Here is a 23,998-nt window from a genome sequence, read left to right on the forward strand (position 1 = left end):
CCCAGGACTGGGGCAGCCACAGAGGAAGGGAGAGAGTTCCAGTCACCTGGGGGGCTCCTACCTGGATGAGGTTGGGGTAAAGGCCGGCCATGAGGACGCCTTTCACCAGCTCCTCCTCCTCGCTGTACTGGTTGCAGGCCGCAGAGGGCATGGTGCAGTCTGAGGGTGCTGACACCAGGAAGGTTTCGTAGATGTTCTCAGAGAACTGCTTGACAAGGCCTGTGGGGAGGAGCCAGGGCAGGCATGAGCACCTGGCTCTCAGCACAGGAGCCGCTGCCCACCCCTTTGTAAGCCCCAGCTCACAGCCTGTACCCAGAGAGCTGCCAGCCCATTCCCCACTCAGGTGCTTCACCATGGACCCTTTGCTCCCTTCCCTCAGTGGGATGGGCACCCACGGTCAGACACAGACTGACACCTGCGGAAGTGCCCACACCTGTCTAGGTCACGCGAGGCCGATTCACTCACTGTCATAGGCAAATGCCTGGCCTGAGGCTCCCTGCCAGTTCCTGTGCAGAGGGGCAGGAGGCCCAGCTGTGCAGTCACTTGAAGGTCGGGGCTCACCCATGGGGGATTTGCCCAGAGTCCCACCCGCCTTACAGCCAAGCTCTTGCCCCTTGGGCCTGGGACACACAGCACTTGCTCCTGCGGTGGGAGAGGCCTGAGGGACTCACCATTGATGAAGCGCAGGCTGGGGGCATAGAGGAAGTAGTCCTGCAGGTAGATATCTCTGGCCCGGCTGTCCCTGCGCCTCAGCACCTCCTCCCAGCCCGCCACAGCCCTGACAAAGGCCAGGTGATCGCTCCCGCTCTCTCTGCTCAGAATGGCCTTCGCCTAGAGCAAGGAAGCTGAGTTAGATGAGCAACAACCCTTCTCAACCCCTCCCTGCCCCAGCCAGCGGCTCTCACCTTGTCCACCTCTGCTCGGTTCTGAAGGCTGCTGCTGAAGGGGTCCCGAGTGAGGCAGGAGACGATGACGAGCAGCGGATGAAGGCAGCGATAGATGGATGCCAAGACAATGGCTTTAGCCAGCCGAGGGTCTGTGGAGATTTGGGCCAGGCGTTTGCCCAGCGTGGTGAGGGCTTCCCGTTGATCCAACACTCCTGCAAGAGAACCCCGTCATGGGCACATCCATCAGCCTCCCCGCAGCACCAGCAGGACCGGGAAGGGGAGGCCGCTGGTTTCAGACATGATGCCGCTCAGCAGGCAGGGCAAGTACCCTGCTGAGTGCAGCAACCTGATGCAGGAGCCTGGGGTGCCAGCCAATGAGTCACCTCCAGGACGGCCATGGCCCCCTGGGTTCCAGCCACAAACCTTCAGGACCACATTGCCCTGGGGGAGTCACTGAGCCTCCAGCAGCTTCATCTACCCCAATAAGCAAAGCAGTGCACGAAATCCAGAGTTAGACCAGCATAAGCTAAGTGACTATGGCTGGAATGGTCCCAGGTACTCCCTGCTCTGATCAAGGGCTCAGATCCCACTCCAGCCCGGAGCAAGAGGATCCCGTCCCAAGCCCAGCATCTTAGATCTGTACTGGAGCTGTGGCTCCTCTCCCCTTCCACGTTCAGAGTCAGCTCACCAATTTCCTGCAGGAGGATCACTGCTTCATCCACAGCTTTGATGTCAGGGCTATCCAGAGCCTTGGAGAGGAATTCAACTGCCTGCAACACACACGCAGAGCCAACATGAGATTCCCCCAGCGCAGGAGCGACTCTGACCCACGCAGAAGAATTCTCCACCCTGCCCAGAAATGGCTGCTCTACATCGAAACACTGGAATGTCATTTCCTCCTTTGCTTACCCGCATGGAGCCGAATTCAGTGCTCTGCATTTCTGCATGGCGCCATGTATGCCAGGAGCTAACCCTGGCTAATCTGCACATTTCCCTCCTGGGGGCTCCCTGCATTAGCACTACCGGCTAGGGCAGGAAGAGATGGCGAAAACTGTAGCTCGCTGAAATTATATGGGGAACGTAGGGCAGCAAAGTGAAATTATCAGTGCTCAGGCAAACAGGATCTTTAATGAGTGTCCATGGACAAGACCATAGGGCCCCCTAAGCATGGCGCCAGCACACAGGTCAGTACCAACCCTCAGGGAACATCCTACCTATCAGCACCTCCTGCAGCACCCTGGCTTTCCCCTGTTTACTACCTGCAGACGTGAGCTCAAAACCACTGACTGGAAGGGGCACGGAGTGGGCACAGATTTCTGCCAGCACTGTCGTCTCCTAGCCGTGTGCTACACCTACCGTCTTCTCTGGCATGTGGATCTTGGCCTGCACCACCAGGTTCTCCAGGGGAGTGCGCAGGATTTCAGGGACCTGGAAAGTGGGCATTTTGTCCAGGCGGCTGCGAGGGAAGAGGTGATAGGCAAAGCCCGACTGGCAGCGGCCAGCACGCCCTCGCCTCTGCACGACGTTAGACTTTGACACCCACACCGTTTCCAGGCAGGAGACCTAGCAGAAGAGGAGCGTTAGAGGCAAGTGCTCCTGCTGTGATTTAGTCTGTTTCACCAAGCTCCCCCTCTAGCCCAGAGACCCGAGGAACCCCTGCCCCGAGGGCTTTCCATGTCACCTAGCGCAGACCTAGCTGGCAAGCTGCTTCTCTAGTGTGCAGGAGCTGGGGAGCCCTCCCCGTTCTCCTCCGTCCTAGGCCAGTTAGTGACACACACACACCCCTTTTGGGGCCAAGTGTTTTGCAAACAACCTGCTACAGGGACTAGAGACAAAGGGTAACTGTACCCACCACCAAGATGCAACTGCCTCTGGGGTTGAACACCTAGTCAGGAGCAGCAATGAAGAATGCATTGCAGCAAGCGACAGGGGAAGCTAGGTGTCTCGAAACTTACACTGGGATTTGGAGGGGGGGAGAGCTGGATAAAACAATCCTTAGTTGATTGCAGAGTGGGCAAGGGCCTTGCTTGTACATTTCATAGAAACCCTGGCATCTCAAGACACACACAACCCCCCAGCATTATCAAAAGAACCATGGGACCTCTACCTTCCACTAAGGCAACCTCCAGAGTTGGGCAGAAGGGAGCTTGATTTCACATGTCTGCCAAACAGCAGCAATAAACACACAGGCTATCCCACCAATCGAACCCCAGTTGTTCCGGTTGTACGGCCCTGCTGCAATGGCAGCAGCCAACAAGCCGGATATGCATGCGAGCCAGCTGTGCACAGCTTAGCACCTGCCTTCCTTCTTCAGGCTTCTCTCTCTCTCATCCCTGTCTGAGCTGAAGGGAAACACCAAGTTTGACGCCATCTGCTGGACAAAGTCTGCACACTCCCCCCCATATTCAACAGCACATCCTTCAGCTCAGTGATTCTCAAGCGTGGCCACCACAACTGCTGGAGGGACCAGGCTGTCAATAGTATATTTTAACTGTCATAACTGAGACCACCGTGAATTTGCTTCAGCGTGGTAGCCGTGTTAGTCTGTGTCAGCAAAAAGAACAGGAGTACTTGTGGTACCTTGGAGACTAACAAATGTATTTCAGCATAAGCTTTCGTGGGCTACAGCCCACTTTTTCAGACACAGCACAAATGCATTTGAGACCCAGCACACTGCCTCGCTGAATGCTGCCGGCTCAAGAGAGAGGGACTCCGGGCCTGGGCACAGTGCTATGCTGATGAAGAACCCACTTTAAATCCTATTCAGTCTCTCGATGTCTGGGCAATCAGGAGCGCAGCAGGCACTGACTCATGCCACTATTCAATAGTACTCGCTCCGGCTGGTGGAGCAACAGCCAGCTCGGTTTGGCTACTAGGAAGTGACTGATTGGAGTCTGTTAGGGAGGGCTGTAAGGCAGGGAGCTCTACAGAGGGTGGCACAAAGACAACAGGATTTGTTCAGGGGTGAGATTCCTGATGCACACTGGGGCAGGCTGTGCACTGGGAGGGAGATGGCTCAAACAACCAATGCTCCCTGCGCAATCAATCACCATGGCCTGTGCCTGAGAAGGATTTTTTTGTTTTTGATCTGCCTCTGAGACTGGGGGTGGAGGAGGAGAGGGGGGATTATCCCTGCTCTGCAGAGATCACATACAAAGTGAATCAGCAATTCAAGTCCTGAGCACCAAGGAGTTAATGGCAGGCGGGGGGCATCTCAACTGCTGCTTTAAGAATCATGCATCAGCTGCAGCTTGTTCCAGGAATGCACACGGAACACACAGGGCAAGAAAGAGCTAGCACCTTAGTTTTGAGGTCATAGCGCTCCTCCTTGTGAGTGCCACTGTCCACCACATGCACGATGTCATTGATGGTGATGGAGGTCTCAGCAATGTTGGTAGCCAAGACGATCTTTCTCACTCCAGGCAGGGGCCGCTGGAAGATGTTCTGCTGGTCCATCATGGGGATGTTAGAGTGCACTGGCATGAGAAAATGCAGAGTTAGCCCTGCCCTGCTCTGCCCAGCCCACCAGCACCAGTCAGGGAGGTGGTGAGGTCTACTCAGCCCTCCAGAACTCTCTCTATACCGCTTATGCTCTTCCTTCACGTAGGCCCCTTCTCTCAGCCCCCTGCAAGCGGCTGGGGTTAGTCACTGCCGTCACATGCAAAGAAAGTTGTTTCTAACGTTGGCATTACCATGACCAATGGTTCTCCCAAGCTTACTCGTCAGACCCACCCCTGCTTCCTCCAATAATCCCAAAACCAACCTTTGGAAGGGTCAAGCCCAGTAAAATTAAACAGCAGATGGCAAAATACTCCAAGTGCTGCAGATAGGAAGGGCTCATTTCAACCTCTGTGACCTAAAAAAAAATCAGCAGCACCTGGAGATCTAAGAATTTCCTGCCAGGCAGAAGTTCCCTAGGTCAGTGGTTTTCAACCTGTGGTCCGTGGACCCCTGGGGGTCTGCAGACTATGTCTAAGATTTCCAAAGGGCTTGATACCTCCATTTGAAATTTTTAGGGGTCCGCAAATGAAAAATGGTTAAAAACCACTGCCCTAGATCAAACAGAGCACACTTGGACTTTCCCCAAGGACTCCTAGCTATAGGAGATGTAGTACCTATTCCCACTCACAGGTGGAGACATTCCATTCTGCATGGTTCTTGCATTTCCACTTTTTAAAGAGGACACCACTTTTCTCACCCTACTCTTCCACCTGGCCCCGAGTAGGGGATTGGGTCTGGCTCAGCTATGACGTAATGCCACCTGACCAGCAGAGGCTGCAGCCAAAGACCTGTAACTCCATCCCACACATTTCCTCTTATGGCTCAGGGACCTGGGGAAATTCCCGACAGCAGATGGGCTTGCATGCTGAGGGCCCCAAAGAACAGCAGGTAAGTGGAGCAATTGGCCCAGAAATAAACAAGCGTATTTCAGAGGAGAGCAGCTCTTGCTCACACAACCCAGCAAGCCACAGCCTGGTTACGGAGCATGGCCATTTGGTGTCTGGTGGGAAGGCACCAGATATGAAGCACTATTTTACAAAAATGTTTTAAAACATCCCATTGGGATAAGAACTAAATTACATGCGCAGTGCAAAGCTGCATCTGGAATTAGGAATCTCACACACCCAGCTCTCACTCTGTCCAATTCCCTGGCCCCAGCAGAGCTCTGTGCTGGCTCCAGCTTACAGCAGATGATTCAGGGGTCCTGGAATTCATAGGTGGAGATTCCCCTGGCTACGCCATTTAGGAGCTCAGCATATATTTACAGTGAACATGGCATTCGGAGGGCTCCATGATGGCAGATGGAGTGAGTTCGTTCCCCTCATGTCCCCCAGGTCTCAGCAGCAGCCAGACCAGCCTGGCCTGGGCAATCCACCCCAAATGCATAGTTAGATGACAAAGTTACCAGTGTGTCTGACGCATCCAAACTCATTCTGCGTCAGACAGCAACAGCTGAAAGTGTTATCTCAGATACCATGTTTCAGCCCCACCCATTGCTCCCTCTCCCCCCAAGCACTGGAGAGCCATCTCACCTGGTAAGACAAGGTACCGGCTGTTCTGAGAGCCGAGTGTTTCCAGCAGGCGCTGCTGCACTCCTTTGATCTCCTGCCAGCCAGGAAGGAAGCAGAGGATCCCGCCTGCAAAGGATCAAGAGCAGAACAGGCAACACAGAGATGCATGGGGCTCTTTTCCAAGCTGCAGACAGACACCATGACTCTCATCTCCATGCCAGGTCTCCCATACTCCAAGGAGTCCTGGAGAAGCCCAATATTTTCCCGTCTAGACCCAGAAACATGAACAGGAGACTAACAAGTTACCAAGTCTGTGGTACCGACCTATCAGGACTGATCACCACTAAAACCTGTTAGACATGTCCATACAGACCACAGACAAACAGCACCGTGTGAGCCACCCTTTCAGCCAGGGGACCCTGGGGAGTTACAAAATCAAATCAAGAGAGAGAATGTAGTGGGTGATTTAATACATGACAGCCTGTCAGACCACTTAGACACAGTATAACCAGCTCCTTCATGGTGACTGGCTCATGGGATATTCTGCCATTGAGACGGACATCAGCACCAGGTGTCCTTGGATCCCAGCACAGTGTCATAAGAGGAAATGAAGCTTATTGGCTTTGAAACAGCCAGACTAAAAGCACAATTTTGAAACCAGCCTTCATCCTTCTTGGGGAAATGAAGCATTCTATGCAGTTTACTGGGGGGAGCTCAACCTTAAAACAATAATCAGAGATCCTGTCTGCTCTGTGGGAACATAAGATCCCTGGGCACTGGTACAAATGAAGCTGCTGCACTTCATCCTAGGAGTGGCTGCATTTCAGTGGTACAGTGTGTCTACATCTCTGAAGCCCGATAATCTATGTTGAAAAATGCCACGCAAGTCAAATAGTATTTGCCAACACAGTAACCACCGCTTTACCCATGCCCCAGGAGATTCAAGCAAGTGACGTCACTGCTCTCCTGTACATGATGCACTGTGCATTCGTATAACAGGTTACTTTATCCCCATGAGACAGATGTGCCAACTGATTTATAGCTCCTGATGCGATCTCAAGAGACTTGGGAAGGTCACCCCCTTTTTATTATATGGCAACGCTTTACACACAAATCCACTTGCTTGATTCACTCTTGTTATGACTCTGCAATATACAGACCCAAACGTTACCAGCAAGTGCACCCTTTGCTGACAAACTCTTCAGATCTGCTTGCAGCCTCAGTGAATCCCAGACATGGGGGGTCTCTGTAGCTTATAGCAGCCAAGGGCACACGGCAGCTGCACACTAATGGCAACAGGGTTTACCCTGGGCTGCCTCAGGGTGAAAGGGCTCAGAGAGCAGATCCAATACAAAGGAGTTGATGGCACATCCACACAGGTGCTTTCAGGCATCGCTGACCTCAAGTTTGTGGCTGTTTTACCACCAGGACCCAGAAGATAGTGCTCTCAGCCAGCGCAATACAAGGATCAAGGGCTGGTTTTGCCAATACCTTCAGTGCCTGTAGAGAAAGACAGGATGCCAGCCCCCTGCAGGAGCCAGCCCTATTTTATGGGTCTGATCTGCTTTGGCAAAGGGTCCAGGCTCCACCTCCTCTTTCCCCATCTTCCAAAACCACAGGCAAGGGAGAAAGTAAAGCAGCACCTACCTGGGTCTCCATGGGCATCGATCTGGAGCACAAGGTCAGTGATCAGCTCAAGGTCGAGGACACATTCATCATCTGATTGCTGAGAAACAGAGGAGGATATGTAAATACTGGAGTAGCAGCAGTGACCCAGTGGGCTGGGGAGAGGGGTGCTACACACCCTGCAGCATTCCCCTAAGATGGCAAACACCTTTAATAAGAGACATGGGCTAGTAGTCTGATCATAGCACTATGAGCCAAGAACTCCAGGAGCTTGAATTTAGGCTCAGACTCATTCTGGTCACAACCTCTGCTGTAAAGTGCAGACACCACCTCCCTTCCCCAGTCTGTGACCATCTGCAGGGATTTGTAAATATCAGCATTATGTACTATATGGTCACCATCAGCTCAGTTAAATCATGGCTTTTAGTGGGGGCAGGAGGGTGCCATGTGAGAATGGGACATCAGTGAATCCATTGGGCAGCACAAGCCAGCAGCTTTTCTTTTCATTTCTTTGCAAGTGAGAAAGAGAGCGCACCTAAGGAGTGGGGCAGGCATCTGGAGTGGTAAAGGTCTTTTAAGAGGATAACAGAACCAGAAAGAGTAATGCAGAGAGAGAGAGTGTGTGTGTGAGTGTGACTGTGTGTCAGAGAGAGAGAGAGAGAGAGAGAGACTGGATCCAGCTGTGACTGGACACACCCCAGAAGCCAACAAATATTATGAAGAAACTATACATAGGGAAGCATTCCAGGGGGACAGAGTTCAGGAAAATAGGCCCAAGCTGCAGCATGTATCCAAGGACATAACTAGGGAAAGGAGAATTCAGCCACGTAGGTAATCTACACTTGTTTAACAAGCTGTCAGCTAACTGGTTTGCAGTCTGGACACTCCACAAACATTTGTGTTTACTACTAGAGGCCAGAGTAAACCATAACCAGGTGTGCCCTGCTTCAAATGTCTCTGGAGTGTCCCAACTTACATGTATACTGACGTGAGCTAACTCGAATTGGCTGGCGGTCCATTTCCTCTATCTCAAAGCATCCAAGTGCAGAAAAACCCATAGGGAGTTAACATTTCATTACAAAGGAGCCACTGCCAAGGAGTTTAGAGCCAAGTCTGAGATCTGATTTAGATTTTAGATGAAGGTCATAAATGGGATCTAACCAAACCCAATGGGAACCTCAGGAGGTCTGGGCTGGAATTAAAACTTCGCCAATAGCTGACAACCCAAACCCAGCAGCACTGGGCCAGTGCAGAAGAATTGCAGAGGATGGAACTAGCCCCAGCCCAAATCTCTTTTCACCGCTAGCCGTCTCTGGCGTTAGTGCCACAGACAGGGAAACAAATCAGAGTGTGCTGCAGGCTCACCTTCACCTCATAGTGCCGGTGTCTGTGCCGGCCCAGTTTGGCCAGGATCTCTTCCAGGTAATATTCCTTCACTGGGTACATGAACCCTGGCACCTTGACCACGGGGCAGTCCCCAAAGTACTGCGAGAAGCGCTGGTTGTCCCCTGTGGCACTCATCAGGACTAGGCGCAGGTCGGGGTTGAGCTTCTGAATGCCCTTCAGCAGGATAAGCAGGAAGTCGGTGTTGACGTCCCGCTCGTGGACCTCGTCCACAATCACGTGGCTGACCCCCTCCAAGCTGGGGTTCCCTTGTAGCTTTCGCAGAAGGATGCCCACCGTGCAGAAGAGCAGGGCTCCTCCCCTGGCAGGTGGTTTGCTCTCCAGCCGCACCTGGTAACCCACGTTCTTCCTCATGTTGGGACCCAGCTCCTGCGCAACCCGCTGGGCCACCGAGATGGCGCTGATCCTCCTCGGCTGGGTGATCACCACGTTGCAGCGGGCACCGCGCCCCTCCAGGATGTAACGCTCCAGCAGCAGCTGAGGAATCCGGGTGGTTTTCCCACAGCCAGTGTCTCCTGCTATTACCACCACAGGATTCTGCTCAATGGCTGACAAGATGGTGTCCTTGTGAGGATCCACAGGCAGCTGGTGGCTCTCCAGCCACGATGAACCCCTCCTCTTCCAAAGGGCCAGGAGGTTCTGGCTAAGGCGCACCTCCTCCCCCTCCGACATGGGCGTGTACGTCTTCCCTGTGATGGCATCACTGATAGCACCAGACTCCTTACTCAGGTTCATCATGTCGTCAGCAATCCGAGGCCTGGATTCCCTCGAGTCCACCGGGTACTGAGGGAGGAGGAGAAAATTGGCACAGACAGATGCTTAACTTTGAAGCAGCTCCTTAGAACACAGAATGCCAGGAGGGTATGTTGCGGGGTCAGAGCTGGGGACCAGCAGGCAGGATGCTGGCTTTGGCACTGACCACATGGCCAGGAGCAAGTCGCAGCTTATGTTCTTTGGGCAATTCAGCCTCTGAAGTCTCATTTTGTAAAGACTCAGCTCAGAACATAACCTCAAGCCATCCCCTTTGCTTGGCACACCTCAGCTAGCCCTGTACGCTTGCCTCAGTTCAAACCTCATCTGGAGCACTCAGTCCTTTCAACAAAGATTTTAGAGACCTGATAACTGACCCTCCATGCGGTGCCCAAGACAGAACAGAGAAACCGCAGCATCATGTAGTGGTGACCCAGCCTGCCTTCCACCCCCATACAATCCATGTTAGAAATTGGGTAAGCGCCCCAGGGCAGGGGCCAGGCCTTACATGAGCAGTGCTTTAGGTGCTGTGAAATAACCCTATGCCCTCGGGAAGTCAGGCCAGCTAACTTTAGACCCCTAGAGTCCATGGGAACCCTGCTGCTGTTCAGTCATACACAGCTACATGACAGCTTGACAAGAAATTAATCTCAGATCCCATGGAAAGCACAAAGGGATTTTAGGGAGCAGAAGGCAGTTCCTCAGGTCAGGACATGCCTATTCAGGTTGAAAGGACTACAGGCATTTTAGAGCCGAGTCAGGATCTCAGGACTCAGTCTTACCCAAACAACGGCACTTCCCAGAAACAGGCTGGGACACTAACACTGTACTGACTGCAGAGTACCACCATCTACTGGACAGCCACCCGCCATCTCTGCACACACCAGAGACCAGCCTCTGTCCTAGTGGAAGTAGGCACAACTCCCTCTGTTTTCAGCATCCCAGCCTGGTTCTGGGTTAAGAATTGAGACTTCCTGGTAAAGCGCCTTGTGTAACCAGCACCTACTGCTCTAGTACCCTTACAATAGTTGTGCCGAACGTTTAATGCATTCAGTGCCATGAGAGAAAAATCCCCATGGGCCATCTACAAATACTCACAGCTGTTCGTCGTAAGCCAAGTAAAAGAAGCAGAGATCACTGTATAGTTTGTTAAGCCCGCCTGTGCTAAGACAGCAGTCACTACCCTGAGTGATTTGTGAACAAGCCAGTCCCACACCTGAGATCCCTGGCTTGGGATTACCAAAGCAGCCCTCCCAGTACACAGCTGACAAAAGCCAGCTCACTGAGTTTATATGCTATCATATGATACCAGTGGCTCGGTTGGTTCAGGGACAGGGAACCTAGCTGCCCCTTTTGCCCAGAGGTGGCCCTATGACAGGTGAATAAGTCTTACGTGGTTCAGGTAGTTCTCGATCTTACGCAGGGTGGCCTCAGGGACTTTGATGTGGCAGGGTCTCCTCTGATTCTCACCCAGCTCCCTGAGGGACGTCATGTTGTACATGGCATGGCTCAGTGGATTATTGTTCTTGTCCACTAAGCCAAGGCTCTGGAAAGGAGGGAGACAAACGGGGACAGTAAACATGAAACAGTGTCTAGGGAGTGGGAAGGGAACACAGCACAGATGAGAATTAAGTCAGCATTTTCAGAGCCAGACTAGCTTTGACTGCAAGAGCCATTCTCTTCATCTAGCTTAGCGTCTCCCTGCCTAGCCACTGAGAGCCCCTTCCCCAAAGGAAGGTGGTGAGCAAGGAAGGGCAAGTCTCCCTACCCAGGAAGGTCCCAACCCCAACAATTCCTGCCTCCACCAGGGCAAGAGACTGAGACCGGGGGAACCCTGCAGGATCTTCCCTGCTGTGAAATACACACACTGGAGCCCAGCGCTGTCCCTGCCACCAACACTGCCAATGGGGAAATTCGCCAAGGAAGATTCAGATCAGAGGAATGGCATAGGCAGTAATTTCCAGTAGGACTCACTTACAAGAGCTATTAATCCTCTTACTGGCATTTCCACAAACTTCAGTAGGTAGCTGACTCGGAATAGTCTTTCCTGCCTGTCCTCTCCCCATTGATTTTGGAGCCAGGTAATTTCTCGTGACAGAGAGCTAGGAGAACAGAGTGGTCAGACTGACCCGACTGAAGGAGCAGGGGGCCAGCCTACCATGTCTGGAGGCAGCTCAGCAGCTGAAAAGACAGACCCACCACTCGCAGGTTGATCCTTACACATCACTTTGCTGATGGGCAAAAACCCCCACCAGCGCCACGGAGATTCACGATCTGTTTCCCAACTCCATTGCTGTGCCCCTGCACAGACTCCTAAGGAATCAGCCTAGAGACAAGGACAATTATCTGACTCATGGAGTCAACTCTAGGTGGCAGCAGGGAACCCAGATTGAATCACAGAAACAGCAGCAGTCTTAGGTCTCGGAAGCTCAGCCTCCCCACTCCGCCCCCGAATAGGACAGTTCTGGTACGAACAGTGTCCGTTCACAGCAGGCTGAATAGTGCCTGCATGGAAGGGATGCTGTGGTAGGAGCCACATCAAGATTTGCTACCAGACACGTCACTCACCTTCAACTTCTGGCAAGCCAGTGCTGCTGCTTTGTTCTCCGCCTCAACCTTGCGGCGGCCCTTGGCAGCAAAGGTCATCGGGCAGGGCCAGCGCAGAGTGAGCTTGCAGATCTTAGTCTTGGTGCCCACGGTACGGAATTGCATGAATTCCTGAAAGAGAGACAGGCAGCTTGTGAGGGAAGAGGAAGGCAACTGAAAGGCTGGTTTATTCAGAGGGGGCCTCTGAAAAGTTTAGTAGGCTATATTACCTAAACAGCAGGGCATTTTTACCTGTAAGATTTTAACTCAGTACCTTCTGGAATAGAATCATAGAAAAGTAGGGCTCCAAGGGACCTCAAAAGATCGTCTAGCCCAGGTCCTGCCTCAGCACAGAGAACAAGTAAACCTAAAGCATCCTTGACAGGCGTTTGTCCAATCTGTTCTTAAAAACCTCCAGTGACGGGGATTCCACAGCCTCCCCTGAAAGCCAATTCCAGAGTGTAACTATCCTTACAGTGAGAAATTTTTCCTAATATCCAGCCTAAACCTTCCTTGATGCAGATTATGCCCATTACTTCTTGTCCTACCTTCCATGGATACGGAGAACAACTGATCACCATCCTCTTTATATCAGCCCTTAACATGTGTGAAATCTTATCTGATCCTCCCTCAGTCATCTTTACTCAAGACTAAACATGCCCAGTTTTTTAATCTTTCCTCGAGGGTCAGGTTTTCTACGCCTCCTTTTTGTTGCTCTCAACTGGACTCTCTCCAATTTATCCACGTCATTCCTGAAGTGTGGCACCCAGAACTGTACACAGTACTCCAGCTGAGGCCTCATCAGTACCAAGTAGCATGGGAAATTACTTCCTATGTCTTACATACGACATGACTTTAATACACCCCAGAATTATATTAGCCTTTTTCACAACTACATCACATTAATGGCTCATATTCAGTTTGTGATCCACTACAATCCACAGATCCTTTTCAGCAGTACTATTGCCAAGCCACTTATTCCCCAGTTTGTGGTTTTTTGCATCTGATTTTTCCTTCCTAAATGAAGTACTTTGCACTTAGAGAGACAAGGTGGGTGAGATTATATCTTTCACTAGACAAACTTCTGTTGGAGAGACAAGCTTCCTAATATCCTGGGACCAACTCACCTACAACTATACTACATACATACTTTGCACTTGTCTTTATTGAACTTCATCTTATTGATTTCAGACCAATTCTCCAATTTGTCAAAGTTGTTTTGAATTCTAATCCTGTCCTCCAAAGTGCGTGCACCCCTCCCAGCTTCATGTCATCTACAAATTTTATAAGCACATTCTCTACTCCATTATCCAAGTCATTAATTAAAATATTGAGTGGTACTGGACCCAGGACAGAACCATGTGGGTCCCCAGCAAATATGTCCTCTGAGTTTGATAGCAAACCACTGAGCACAGTCATTCAATCAGTTATCCACCCACCTTACAATAATTTCATATAGACGACATTTCCTTAGATTGCTTATGAAAATGACATGCGAGACTGTGTGAAAAACCTTCCTAAAATCAAGGTATTTCATGTGCACTGCTTTCCCCCATACACTAAGCCAGTAGTTTATATAGCAGCATCCGTGTAGTCAGAGGTGACCTGCGCTAAATCCCTTCCCCTGAGAGCTCACATCCTAAAGGCTTGGTCGGTACAAAGATAAGATATAATAAACAGGCTGCTGTGTGGAACACTTCACGGAAGGAGGGAGTTAGAAGGTGAAAGATACAAGGGGCAAAGCTTGTCAAATTTTTTTCAGTGTGTGCAGGGCACAACAAAGTCTGAAAAGGAGGTGGGTGAAACGCTCAGAGGAAGGAGAAGGAAACCAGAGATGTAGGCAGGAGTGGAGTTCTGGACAAATCTGACCACCAATGAACATTACAGAATTCTCAGAACAAAGGATATGGCTCTGGCTGGCTACACAAATCAAGGGGGCTTGCAGCACAATTCACCCCAGCAAAAACACAAACCCACATATAACAGCTTCTCGTTTGAGTAACAACGCTCCCACTGCTTCTCCTGAGGGACTCTTCCCCAAGTCTCACTGTCAATAAGGTTTTCCTGTTCTTCAGCCTAATTTCAGACCATCACTATCTAGCCTTGGGGAACCACAAAGAATTCTTCTCTTTCCCTGAAATCGACACCCTTTCAACTGCTGCAGCTCATCCTTCCCAGCCGCTGAAAGGCAGATTCCCAACAAGAGAAGATGGGAGAAGCCATTGGAACAGCAACTCACCTTGACTGTGGAGGAAGAGGTTGCAATCTGAATCACCTGGGCCAGAAGGTTTTTGGGTAGAGGGAACTGGGTCAGAGCCCTGATGGCATTGTTGTCATCTGTCATTTCAACAGAGGCCCCTTCCCTGTGAGACGAAAAGTAAAACAGTTCAGGTAGGTTTTAAAAAACAAAAACAAAACAAACAAAAAAAAAACACAAACACCTCTCTCTTCTCCCTAATTCTGTTTGTGCTCAAACCCTTCCCCCTCCAGCTCCTTTGCCATAGCCTAAAATCGAGTAATTAAAGAATACAATGTGAGTACCGGAGATTACTGAGTTAATTAGCAATGGAGGGTTTGCAGCCAACTGGGTAGAGAGTACCATTACATTGCGTTACAGAACTCAGAATAAAGACAATCCCTTTAGCCAATGGAACCTCCAAGTCAGAATTCTAGCTTCTACTGAAAGTAACTGCCATCCCAAATATTTACAGTTGCAATGAAATCTGGAATACAGGAATGGCTTTTACTACTTCTTTAGGAGACAAAGTCAATTTCAAAGTATTTCTCTTTTAAAAAAAAATTGAAATACAAGTCCTGACTTGTCTTTCTCCTGGAGGACACTGACAAGGTTTAAAAAGACTGCCAAATTTAAGTGTGGCTTTTGGAGATGACAAACTCTGCAGGCCAGGAGAACTGCTCCCCACCAGATCTCTGAGGCTGGCAGTGAGTAAGCTGGGGCAATTACCTGTCAGAAGAGCAGGAGTCCGGAAAAGAACCCCAAGCCCTCTAGTGCTGACCTAGGTATGAAAGCAGGCAAACCCACCATGGAATGGCACAGCATGCGTGGCATCCTCATGGAGCCTGGCACATGAGCTTTATGTTCACACTCTGCTGAAGTCCTCTGTGTGCTCACTATGTTGTGGGCAGCGAGAGGTCAACTTTGAGGTCTATGGGGATACATCAGCCAGTGCACTGACCATTTTCTCACTATTCTCCTGCTTTAGTGAGCTTGTCAGAACATGATTTTACCTCATGTCTCTAGCTGGGGTCCGAGCTTCGTTCTGTGCCATAGACAGGTAATCAGTAACATCAATTGTGTCTTCTTCCAGCTCCCCTTCCTCCAATTCTCCTTCCTCTAGCTCCCCGTCCTCCAGCTCCTCTCTTCTCATTGCTTTAGGCATCCTGCCTTGCTCCATGGACTGGATGGAGTCATCCGGTTCCACCCGTCTCCAACAAGTTGACAAGTCAGCTAGAGATGGTCCAGACTTGGAACGCCATCTGCTTTCGGGGCACCACCTGTCCTCCGGGCAGCCAAGCTGGTCAGCAAGGATTCGGTACTTTGCAGCATCAAACAGCTCATTCCTGGGCCCTAACAACCCCCAGCCCTGAATGGAAGAGGCAAACACTGTTAGACAGCTGTAGGGAGCTAGCAGCACTCGGCAACTTCTAAGGTAGAGTGGGACCATGCTCGATCCAAAGGGAGACATGCAGAGATGAATCCCTTGTGTCCAGGAGAGTGAAAGGAAGCTGAAAAGGGACTTGCAGACCCTAAAAAAAGAGTATTTCTTCTGTACCTATTTATAGTCACTCCTTAAAAGGGAAATCTGTTTCTTGCCAACTTCTCTTTTGATCATATACAGTGGCTTGGTATCATGCCGTTGTTTACAAAGGCTGGTGGGCCAGTGCATGCTGGTTTGTTGAACAGCAGACACTATCTGTTTGATGTTTTAAAACACTGAATCCCATCACCCAACACAACGCAGACTACACTAACTTTTCTAGACTCCTCTTTTCTCTCCCAGAATAGACAATATTGATTCATATAGTAAAAACTTCACATTTACTTCAAAGACCAAAAAAAATATTTGGGACATCCCAGCAAACGCACCACTGGGGTTCTTGTGAGGGAAAATGTTAATTTTCCATGTCCTCCTCTTTCACGGAAGTAAGACATTTACCTTTGAGTGACAGATGCTGGTGTTTCTGAGTTTTGTAACATACAGGGACTTCAAAACTTGTCTGTGCCTGAAACTACAAAGAGCTCCCAACTGCTGTTTGAGTAATTACTAATTGCAAGATGTACTAGATGTATTAATTGCAAGATTACTACTTGCCAATGTACCAACAACAGGTGCAGGGACACCCATGACAACACACACCTTGCTTTTCTTTACTGTGACATTTCAAAGAGCTTTGGCAACATTCATTCATTTAGACCCAGAACACCATTAGACAGGATAGTATTATTTTGTACCGTGGTAGAGCCTTGAAATCCAAGTCCCTGATTTGGGGCCCCACCTATTACATACACATATAACAAAGACAGTCCCTGGCCCTAAGCAGATAGTACCATCTGTTTACTTGGATGGCAAACTATTTATTTATTGTGGATAGCACTGGAATCACCACCTTTAGATAAAGTTGCCCAATGTTTCCGATTATAAAACCCCTGTTTTCAGTTGCGTAAACCTCTGCTAAACTAACCATTCAGGCTGAAATTTTCTGTGCCAAATGCATGCATTGGGCTGAACTGTTTTGAAAAATTTCAGCAAAAATGGTTCAGCTGCTTCTGAAAACTCAGTTGAGGTAAAATATATCTTCCCCCCTCCCCATGATAAAAAAATTACAACCATTTCATTGAGAACCTTTAGCTTGTCATAGGTTCTGTGCTTTTCATGCTGCACAGTAAGGTAGGTCTAGGGCTGCACACTGAACAATAATAAGACAAAACATTCCATCGCTATTCATTCAATGAGGACCGTCCATCCTGTGCACTGAATGAGGCAGGGATCCTGTGGAAAAAGAATCCGTGATCACATAATTAAAGACTGCACATCATAATGCATATGCATAAAGGGGCCAAATTAAGGGTTGCATAGGCAACCTTAATTCTGTCATTTCTTAACCTTTGAGTGGCTGGCATTGCAACCATATTGCTCTTTAATTTTTGGAAGCAATTGGATTTAAATTCTAGGGGGAAGCTGCAGCGACCCCTGTATATAGCTTGCTTAATAGAACATAGGTCAGTATCGTCCCCATTTTACAGACAAGGGAACAAAGGAACAGAGATGTGATGCAACTTGCTCGAGGTCACAGCAAAATCAACTGTAGGGCTGGGACTGCACCCAGAACCCTGCCTTCCAGGGTGGTTCTCTAGTCACTAGACTGTGCCCCCTCCCTCCCAAACAGCTCCCAATAGAACTTTATATTGTTCGACAGCGAGGCAGGGGAGAGCTTCTCAGTGAAGAACACACAGGGATAGCATTAGGTGCACCCATCTCTCCCAAGAGCGAAGCTTTGGCTGGAGATTGAGGACAACAAAGGACATAACAGAGAAGTACTTCAAGGCTGTTAATGAGCTCAGATAGCCTACTTGCTTGGCCATGGGAGCAAGTGGGCGTGCAAGCTCAGCCGCATCCAGCCACTGCCAGCCAACAGTGGGGCTGCCTCTATTCCTGACTAGAAGACAAAACAACTGAGAAAACGGAGGAGGAAAGGGCTTTAAATAAGCCAGAGGTCAAACAGCCATTAAGGTAGGCCAGCAAGTTCACAGGCCTCTTCCTGACTCTTGGTAGGGATGTTGAGGGGGTGAATGGGGTGGGGGGGGGGAGAAGAGGAGGAGAGGAACAGCAGCTCACCTTGAAGAGCTGGCATGCAGCAGCTGCAGCCTGCCTCTCAGCATCAATCTTTTTGGTCCCATAGCCTTCCACTTCCACATTCTTAGGCCATTTTATGTGCAGAGTGACTTTCTGAAAAGAAAAGAAGAGCAGCGAAGTGAGAGAGAGTGCAGAATCCAAGCCCTCTCCTCCGAGTGCTTGGGTGACCTCTCTGAATGCCAGGCAAGAGAAAGGTTTAATAAATATCACTAAGCAGAACTTATTTTCAGCTAGTACTTTTCAGCAGAGGATCTCAAAGGGCTTTTCATTTAGCCTCTTTTTACAGATGTGACAGCTGAAGCCCAGGAAAGTGAAATGACCTGTCCATAATCACATAGTAGGTCAGTGACAAAACTAAGATTAGAACTCAGGTCTGACTCCTAGCACACTGCCCTAAGCACATGCTGCCTCCCTGCTGAAAGAAGCCAGCTACAGCAAACTAGTTATGTCAAATAATCATTCTTCCACAAACAGGGTGGGCTAGAGATGGAGACTGGGTTTTTACATGCATATTAAATGTGCTGAGATGAAGAACCAGACAGAGGGGGAGTATATTTGAAACACATACTACTGTGCAATAAACCATTTAGAATTGCAATAGTGCTTCAGACGTGTATATTAAAAATCACTTACAACTCTGAGTATTCCTGGCCCTTAGCCACCTACACATACAAGCACTCCTCCACTGCCAGAGGTTAATAATGGAATTACCTTTTTTCTTGGCCCGTTAGTGTGGATATACACCAGTTTGTCTCTTGCATGAGAGATCCCCAGGGCTCTTCCAATCACACTGTTGAGCAAATTTTTCGGCTGTGGAAATTCTTTCAACAAGTCTCTGGAATCTGAAAGAGCAATGGAAAAAGTGAATGCCATTTTAATGCTTATATAGTCCTGTTTAAAGGAGCTAAAGCATGTTATAAACTCTTATCTCACTGAAGTGCTGCAAGGTCTAATATTATCCCTGTTTTTCAGATGGGGAACTGGAGGGAGAAAGTGCTTTGCCCATGATCTTGCAACGTGTCGGTGGAACAGAATCCAGAAACTCTGAAGTCCCCTGGGCTCTCAGCCCTGCAGGACACTCCATTACCAACACACCAATAGCTATTCGGGTCTGGATTTCAGGAGAAGTCAGGCAGCTATGTTTACTTATTCCACTTCCAAAAAACCTGAAAACATTCTATTCAGATTTCCTCATGGTTAGAACTTTTGGGTTCGTGACTCAAGGACACACCATGAAGGCCAGTCTAGAAACACTTTATGCTGTACAAACAAGTTTTCTAAGCTTTGAGATGAATGAAAACATTTCCATGATTTAAAAAAAATCTAACTGAAATCCATTTCTTTGGATGCAGACATTCCCTTGAAGTGTTCAGAACCTAAACAGTGTGGCACTGGGCTAGCTCCTGAAGCTAGAAAATGAAACAAAATAAGTGAAACTAATTGTTTTAATTGACTTGAGACAAATGCAACCCCCTCTACCCTCCCCAACTCAAAAACACTCCAACCGAACACCAATTGTAAAATGGCAAAAAGGTTATTAAGCATAACTGCATTTTGAACAAATTGTTAGTGAAAACCCATATACTTGGGAATCACTTATCTTGCCATTGCTAAGTCAATGGCCTCTAGAAAGTAGTGCCTTGAAGAAATGCATTGTGGGATTCGGATACATGGTGGGAGGTTATTTAAGGAGCTGTGGCTCCCTAACTTCACCACAGCTGCTGTCCACTTAATTTAAGTTTAGCAGCAGGACTCAAAAAAGAGGGAAAGGGAAGTGGGGATCTATATTGAATCTGCTCAGAGAACCAGTTACTGGTATGGGACCTCTCCTTGCAGTCTGTCATCACAGACCTCCACTTTTGCGAGATTAACTTGCACGGACAGCAACTAAGAAGGTGGGTCTGAGAAGAACTGGTTAAAGATTGCAGAGCTGCTTACCCAAGCTGAGCATATGTCCTAGCTGCTAAGATGAGTAACGTGTCATATGTTCATGCACACACATGTAGCCGGTCAGCAGATTTCACTAACAGAAACATTCCCCAGTTATTCTAGAGGCCCCTTAATAAAACTTTGCACATCACCTTTAAGGCATAGGCCTCTTTCATGGAAGGTTTACAACTCTCCAGAAAGATTTGCTGAATTTCCCCTGGACAGTCAGATTTCATCAATACATTACAATCCTGGTTGCTAAAAGTCAGGGATTTCATGTAACGAGAGAAAGAATCAGCTGTTCAGCTACCAACACAAAGCCTAGGAGACATGGGAAGAAGTGATCTGTTCTAGTCAGAGCTATTAATCTCACTCACACTCTGTGCTGTTTAGTTTTGCTGAGAGATCTTGGTAGCAGAGATTTTGAGGGAAGACACATGGGAATGCCTAACACCAAGCCAAGAGGACAGCATCCGTCAAGAAACTGATTTGCTGCTATCTCTGGAATATAGATAAAGGCATTTTCCTTTTATGCTGAAATATTTATTGAAGGAGATGCCTCTGAAGTGCCCAGACAGTATCATTTGCAGACATATCTGAACATTGTTCACCACAGAAGAGACTGTCTCCTGGATCTTCTGGGAGATCACTGACAGACTGTACGTTGTACTGTGGCAGATATACTATCCTTAACCAACTCTGCAGGGCTTTCGCATAGAGCCTGGCAAATAGTATCATATAGGTATAAGACGCCACAAAAACTATATTACACGGAAAAGCTTTTGGAGACCACTGACCTCCCATATTCTGGATCCTGTCCTCTGGCAAATAGAAAGATGCTGATCTAGAGTCCAAAACAATCCCTGTGACCCCCTCTAAACTTTCTAGGTTTATCCTGCAGCCCAGAGATAGGAAATGTGCCCTCGCTGTCTATAGAGTCAACTGGATTCTTGTAGAGCTGTGCTTTCAGAATCCAGGCAAGGAGAGACTTGGATTCCTCTGTTTTACACAGGCTACCACTTCTGCCAGGCACTTATCTGGTCAAGACCCCTGGAATCAGAGAACTACATACAGAGTACTCCATGTGTAAATCTCTTATTTATTTATTTCGGGGGGGGGGGGGGGGAAGGAGAGGGAAGAACCTGGGCAGGGAGGAAAAAAAAAGAAGCGCGCGAAGGAAAATGATCTCAATCTAAAGGACATATTAGAAAAAAACAAACTGTATGAGACAATATAACATTAACTGGTTTCTTCTGTAAAGGAATCGTTGTTCTCTAATCTAATTATAGAGTTCTTTGAAGGGTAACAATATGGTGATGAAGGGGGATTCCAGTGGACATGAGTGTTACTTGATTTCCAGAAATACGCCTTGCAACAAGGTCCCTCACACAAGGTTACTTACAAATTAAATTAAGCTGTCAATGGGGATAAAGGGAGTCCCTTTCGATTGAACTGAGATGGTTTAAAAGACCAGCGCGAACAAAAACGGAAGACATAGGAACTAATTAGGTAAAAATTCTCAAATTGGATGAGGACGGACGGGGTCTCAGTCGGGGTTTCCCCCAGCGGGTCAGTCCTGCAGCGACAATTCCTATTCAATTTAATTATAATGATCTGCGAGGAAAAGGTAAAAGTGAGTTTTTGGACGTAGATCAACTCGAGTATGAACTAAACTGCCTCAGAATAGTTTAAGACCGGAAGCCAGACTGTGAGGATAGAAAACTTCAAAAGACTCAACAAAACTTAACGTTGATTGGCAACAAAATGGCAATTTTTTGAATTTATGTGCATAAATTGTAAAGTAAAGCACATCGGAAAAAATACACTCAAATCCTACAAATGATGGAGGCTATATTTAGCTAGGGCAGTCAGGAAAAAGAATCTTGGGAGTCATCCATGGACAGTTCTCTGAAGATTGTCCACTGTGTGCAGAGGCGTTTAAACAAAAGCAACAGGATGCCGATTCAATAAAAGGGTATAAGAAATAAGGAACTAAGAAATTTTATATATTATTGCCCTTATATAATCCATGGTACGTCCACCCTCTCGAATACTGTGTGCAGATGGTTCTCCCACCTAAAAAAGAGATATCCTCACTAGAAAGGTTCAGAAAAAGGCAAACTAAAATGATTGAGGTGTTGTGAGAGGGTCTCGTATGAAAGTTAAAGAGGCTAGGACTCTCAGCTTGGAAAAGGGGGAGACTAAGGGGGACATGAATAGAAGGTATATAAATCATGAGTCCTGAGCTTGTTGGAGAATTTTTGAATAAAGGAAAAGTACATTATTCCCATAATACAAGAACTAGGGGTCACCAAATTAAAATTAATAGGCAGAGGTTTTTAAAACAAATCAAAAGGAAGTTCTTTTCATTGCAGCGCCACAGGTCAACTTGTGAACTCCGTTATCTAGGGAGTTCGTGAAGGTAGGACTATAACACTAGCATTAGTAGAACTGGAATAAATTTATGGTGGTTAAGTCCATTAATGGCTATTAGCCAGGATGTGGTAAGACATGGTGTCCCTAGCCTCTGTTTGTCAGAGGATGGAGACGGATGGCAGGTGAGAGATCACTTGATCATTGCCTGTTAGGTTCACTCCCTTTGGGGCACCTGGCATTGGCCACTGTCGGTAGACAGATACTGGGCTAGATGGACTTTTGGTCTGACCCGGTACAGCCGTTCTTATGTTATGATGCCTCAAACCAATCTTGTATAATTAGGGAAGGGATAATGAAAGCTAACATCACTGTCTGATACACTTGTTCAATTTTGTTAGCTATAATTTGCAATGGTGCCTTTTCTTAGGAAAAACTAATGTGAATAAACCCCTCTCCCTGATATTTCTAAAAGAACCCCCTCTCTCACTTCAAGCAGGAAGACGGCTACTTCACTCACTACGGTCCCATGACATGGTTCCATGAAGAGAGGGGAGGGCTGGTAGCTGGCATGGGGGGGTAACCTTTTCTTACAATCCCCTAACACTAATATAGTCTGTCTACAGTAATCCCATTCTTAGGGGAAAAAGGAAAGAAACAATTCACAATCACCTCCACTAAACCCACTTTGTAGATGAGGAGGAGTTACGTGGACTGCCATCAACAAGAGCATGTATTTTTGGTCTCTGATTGCCTCTGCTTTGAGAAACAGGGCTGCTTCTGAGGAAATCTGTGATAAGGAGCAGACAAAGGATGGGGAGGACCTTGTCACACATATCTATGAAGAACAGACGTGTTTATATAATGACACCAAAGATTTTGAGATGGATCTGTAGTCAACTTCAGTGTTTAATCCATCTGTGAGCAAAGGAGAATGCTTCCTCCAAATTGCAAAATCCTCCATTTCGTCTTGTAGATCAAGATCTGAATTGCCAGCTGAGCAACAATGTATGCGTCATAGCTACCGACACTGTCACAGAATGTGCAGCACCCAAGGAGTCACCCCAATAATCATCTTACATCCTCAACTCCAGAACTGAAATGGCCTAATCCCATGTGAAGAAGACATGCATCACCAGAAGTATTTGAAGATGCAAACCTGAATTCCCAAGTTGCAGCGAGTGTAGTTTCCTCCCTGGCAGACTGAATTTCTTGGCACCTTCATCCAAAAGCAGAATGACTTTTCTCTCTGAGACTTCTTATCTTGTCCTTCCACCACAATCAGACTTTTCCAGTGTTGGGCCCAGTCTGCAGCCTTAGTGAGATCTACCAAGGTGCATGGTTCCTCCAGGAGCCAGTGGACCAACAGATGTCCCACGATTTGTGTTTTGATGCAGTCATATGTCTGGGTTGTTGGAACAGCCTCACTTCTGCATATTGACTTTTGGCTTGCTAACTCTTGTTCAGAGGTGATTTAAACATTTGCAGGTCGACCAATCTTTCTCCATGCCTCCAGGAAGGCATTCAGCAACATCACTGTACATTTTGACATCCT

At 48.2% G+C, this 23,998-nt stretch overlaps 1 protein-coding gene across 6 annotated transcripts in view; it reads right to left on the minus strand.

Annotated features, from left to right (window-relative positions):
- DHX30 (DExH-box helicase 30) overlaps positions 1–23,998 on the minus strand; it is a 42,205-nt gene that overhangs the window by 4,357 nt on the left and 13,850 nt on the right. For all 6 annotated transcript variants that reach the window (XM_075062127.1, XM_075062126.1, XM_075062128.1 and 3 more), the window contains 15 exons: positions 18,853–18,983; positions 18,124–18,234; positions 15,515–15,870; positions 14,505–14,628; positions 12,248–12,397; positions 11,073–11,225; positions 8,891–9,712; positions 7,547–7,625; positions 5,921–6,025; positions 4,188–4,363; positions 2,244–2,450; positions 1,576–1,657; positions 906–1,099; positions 672–831; positions 62–219 (listed from right to left, as the gene is read on the minus strand). In XM_075062127.1, the coding sequence (XP_074918228.1) occupies positions 62–219; positions 672–831; positions 906–1,099; positions 1,576–1,657; positions 2,244–2,450; positions 4,188–4,363; positions 5,921–6,025; positions 7,547–7,625; positions 8,891–9,712; positions 11,073–11,225; positions 12,248–12,397; positions 14,505–14,628; positions 15,515–15,870; positions 18,124–18,234; positions 18,853–18,983 (3,008 nt within the window). The remainder of the gene's footprint in view (positions 1–61; positions 220–671; positions 832–905; positions 1,100–1,575; positions 1,658–2,243; positions 2,451–4,187; positions 4,364–5,920; positions 6,026–7,546; positions 7,626–8,890; positions 9,713–11,072; positions 11,226–12,247; positions 12,398–14,504; positions 14,629–15,514; positions 15,871–18,123; positions 18,235–18,852; positions 18,984–23,998) is intronic.

The sequence above is a fragment of the Chelonoidis abingdonii genome, chromosome 2 (genome assembly GCF_003597395.2).
Source record: "Chelonoidis abingdonii isolate Lonesome George chromosome 2, CheloAbing_2.0, whole genome shotgun sequence".
Taxonomy (NCBI): Eukaryota; Metazoa; Chordata; order Testudines; family Testudinidae; genus Chelonoidis; species Chelonoidis abingdonii.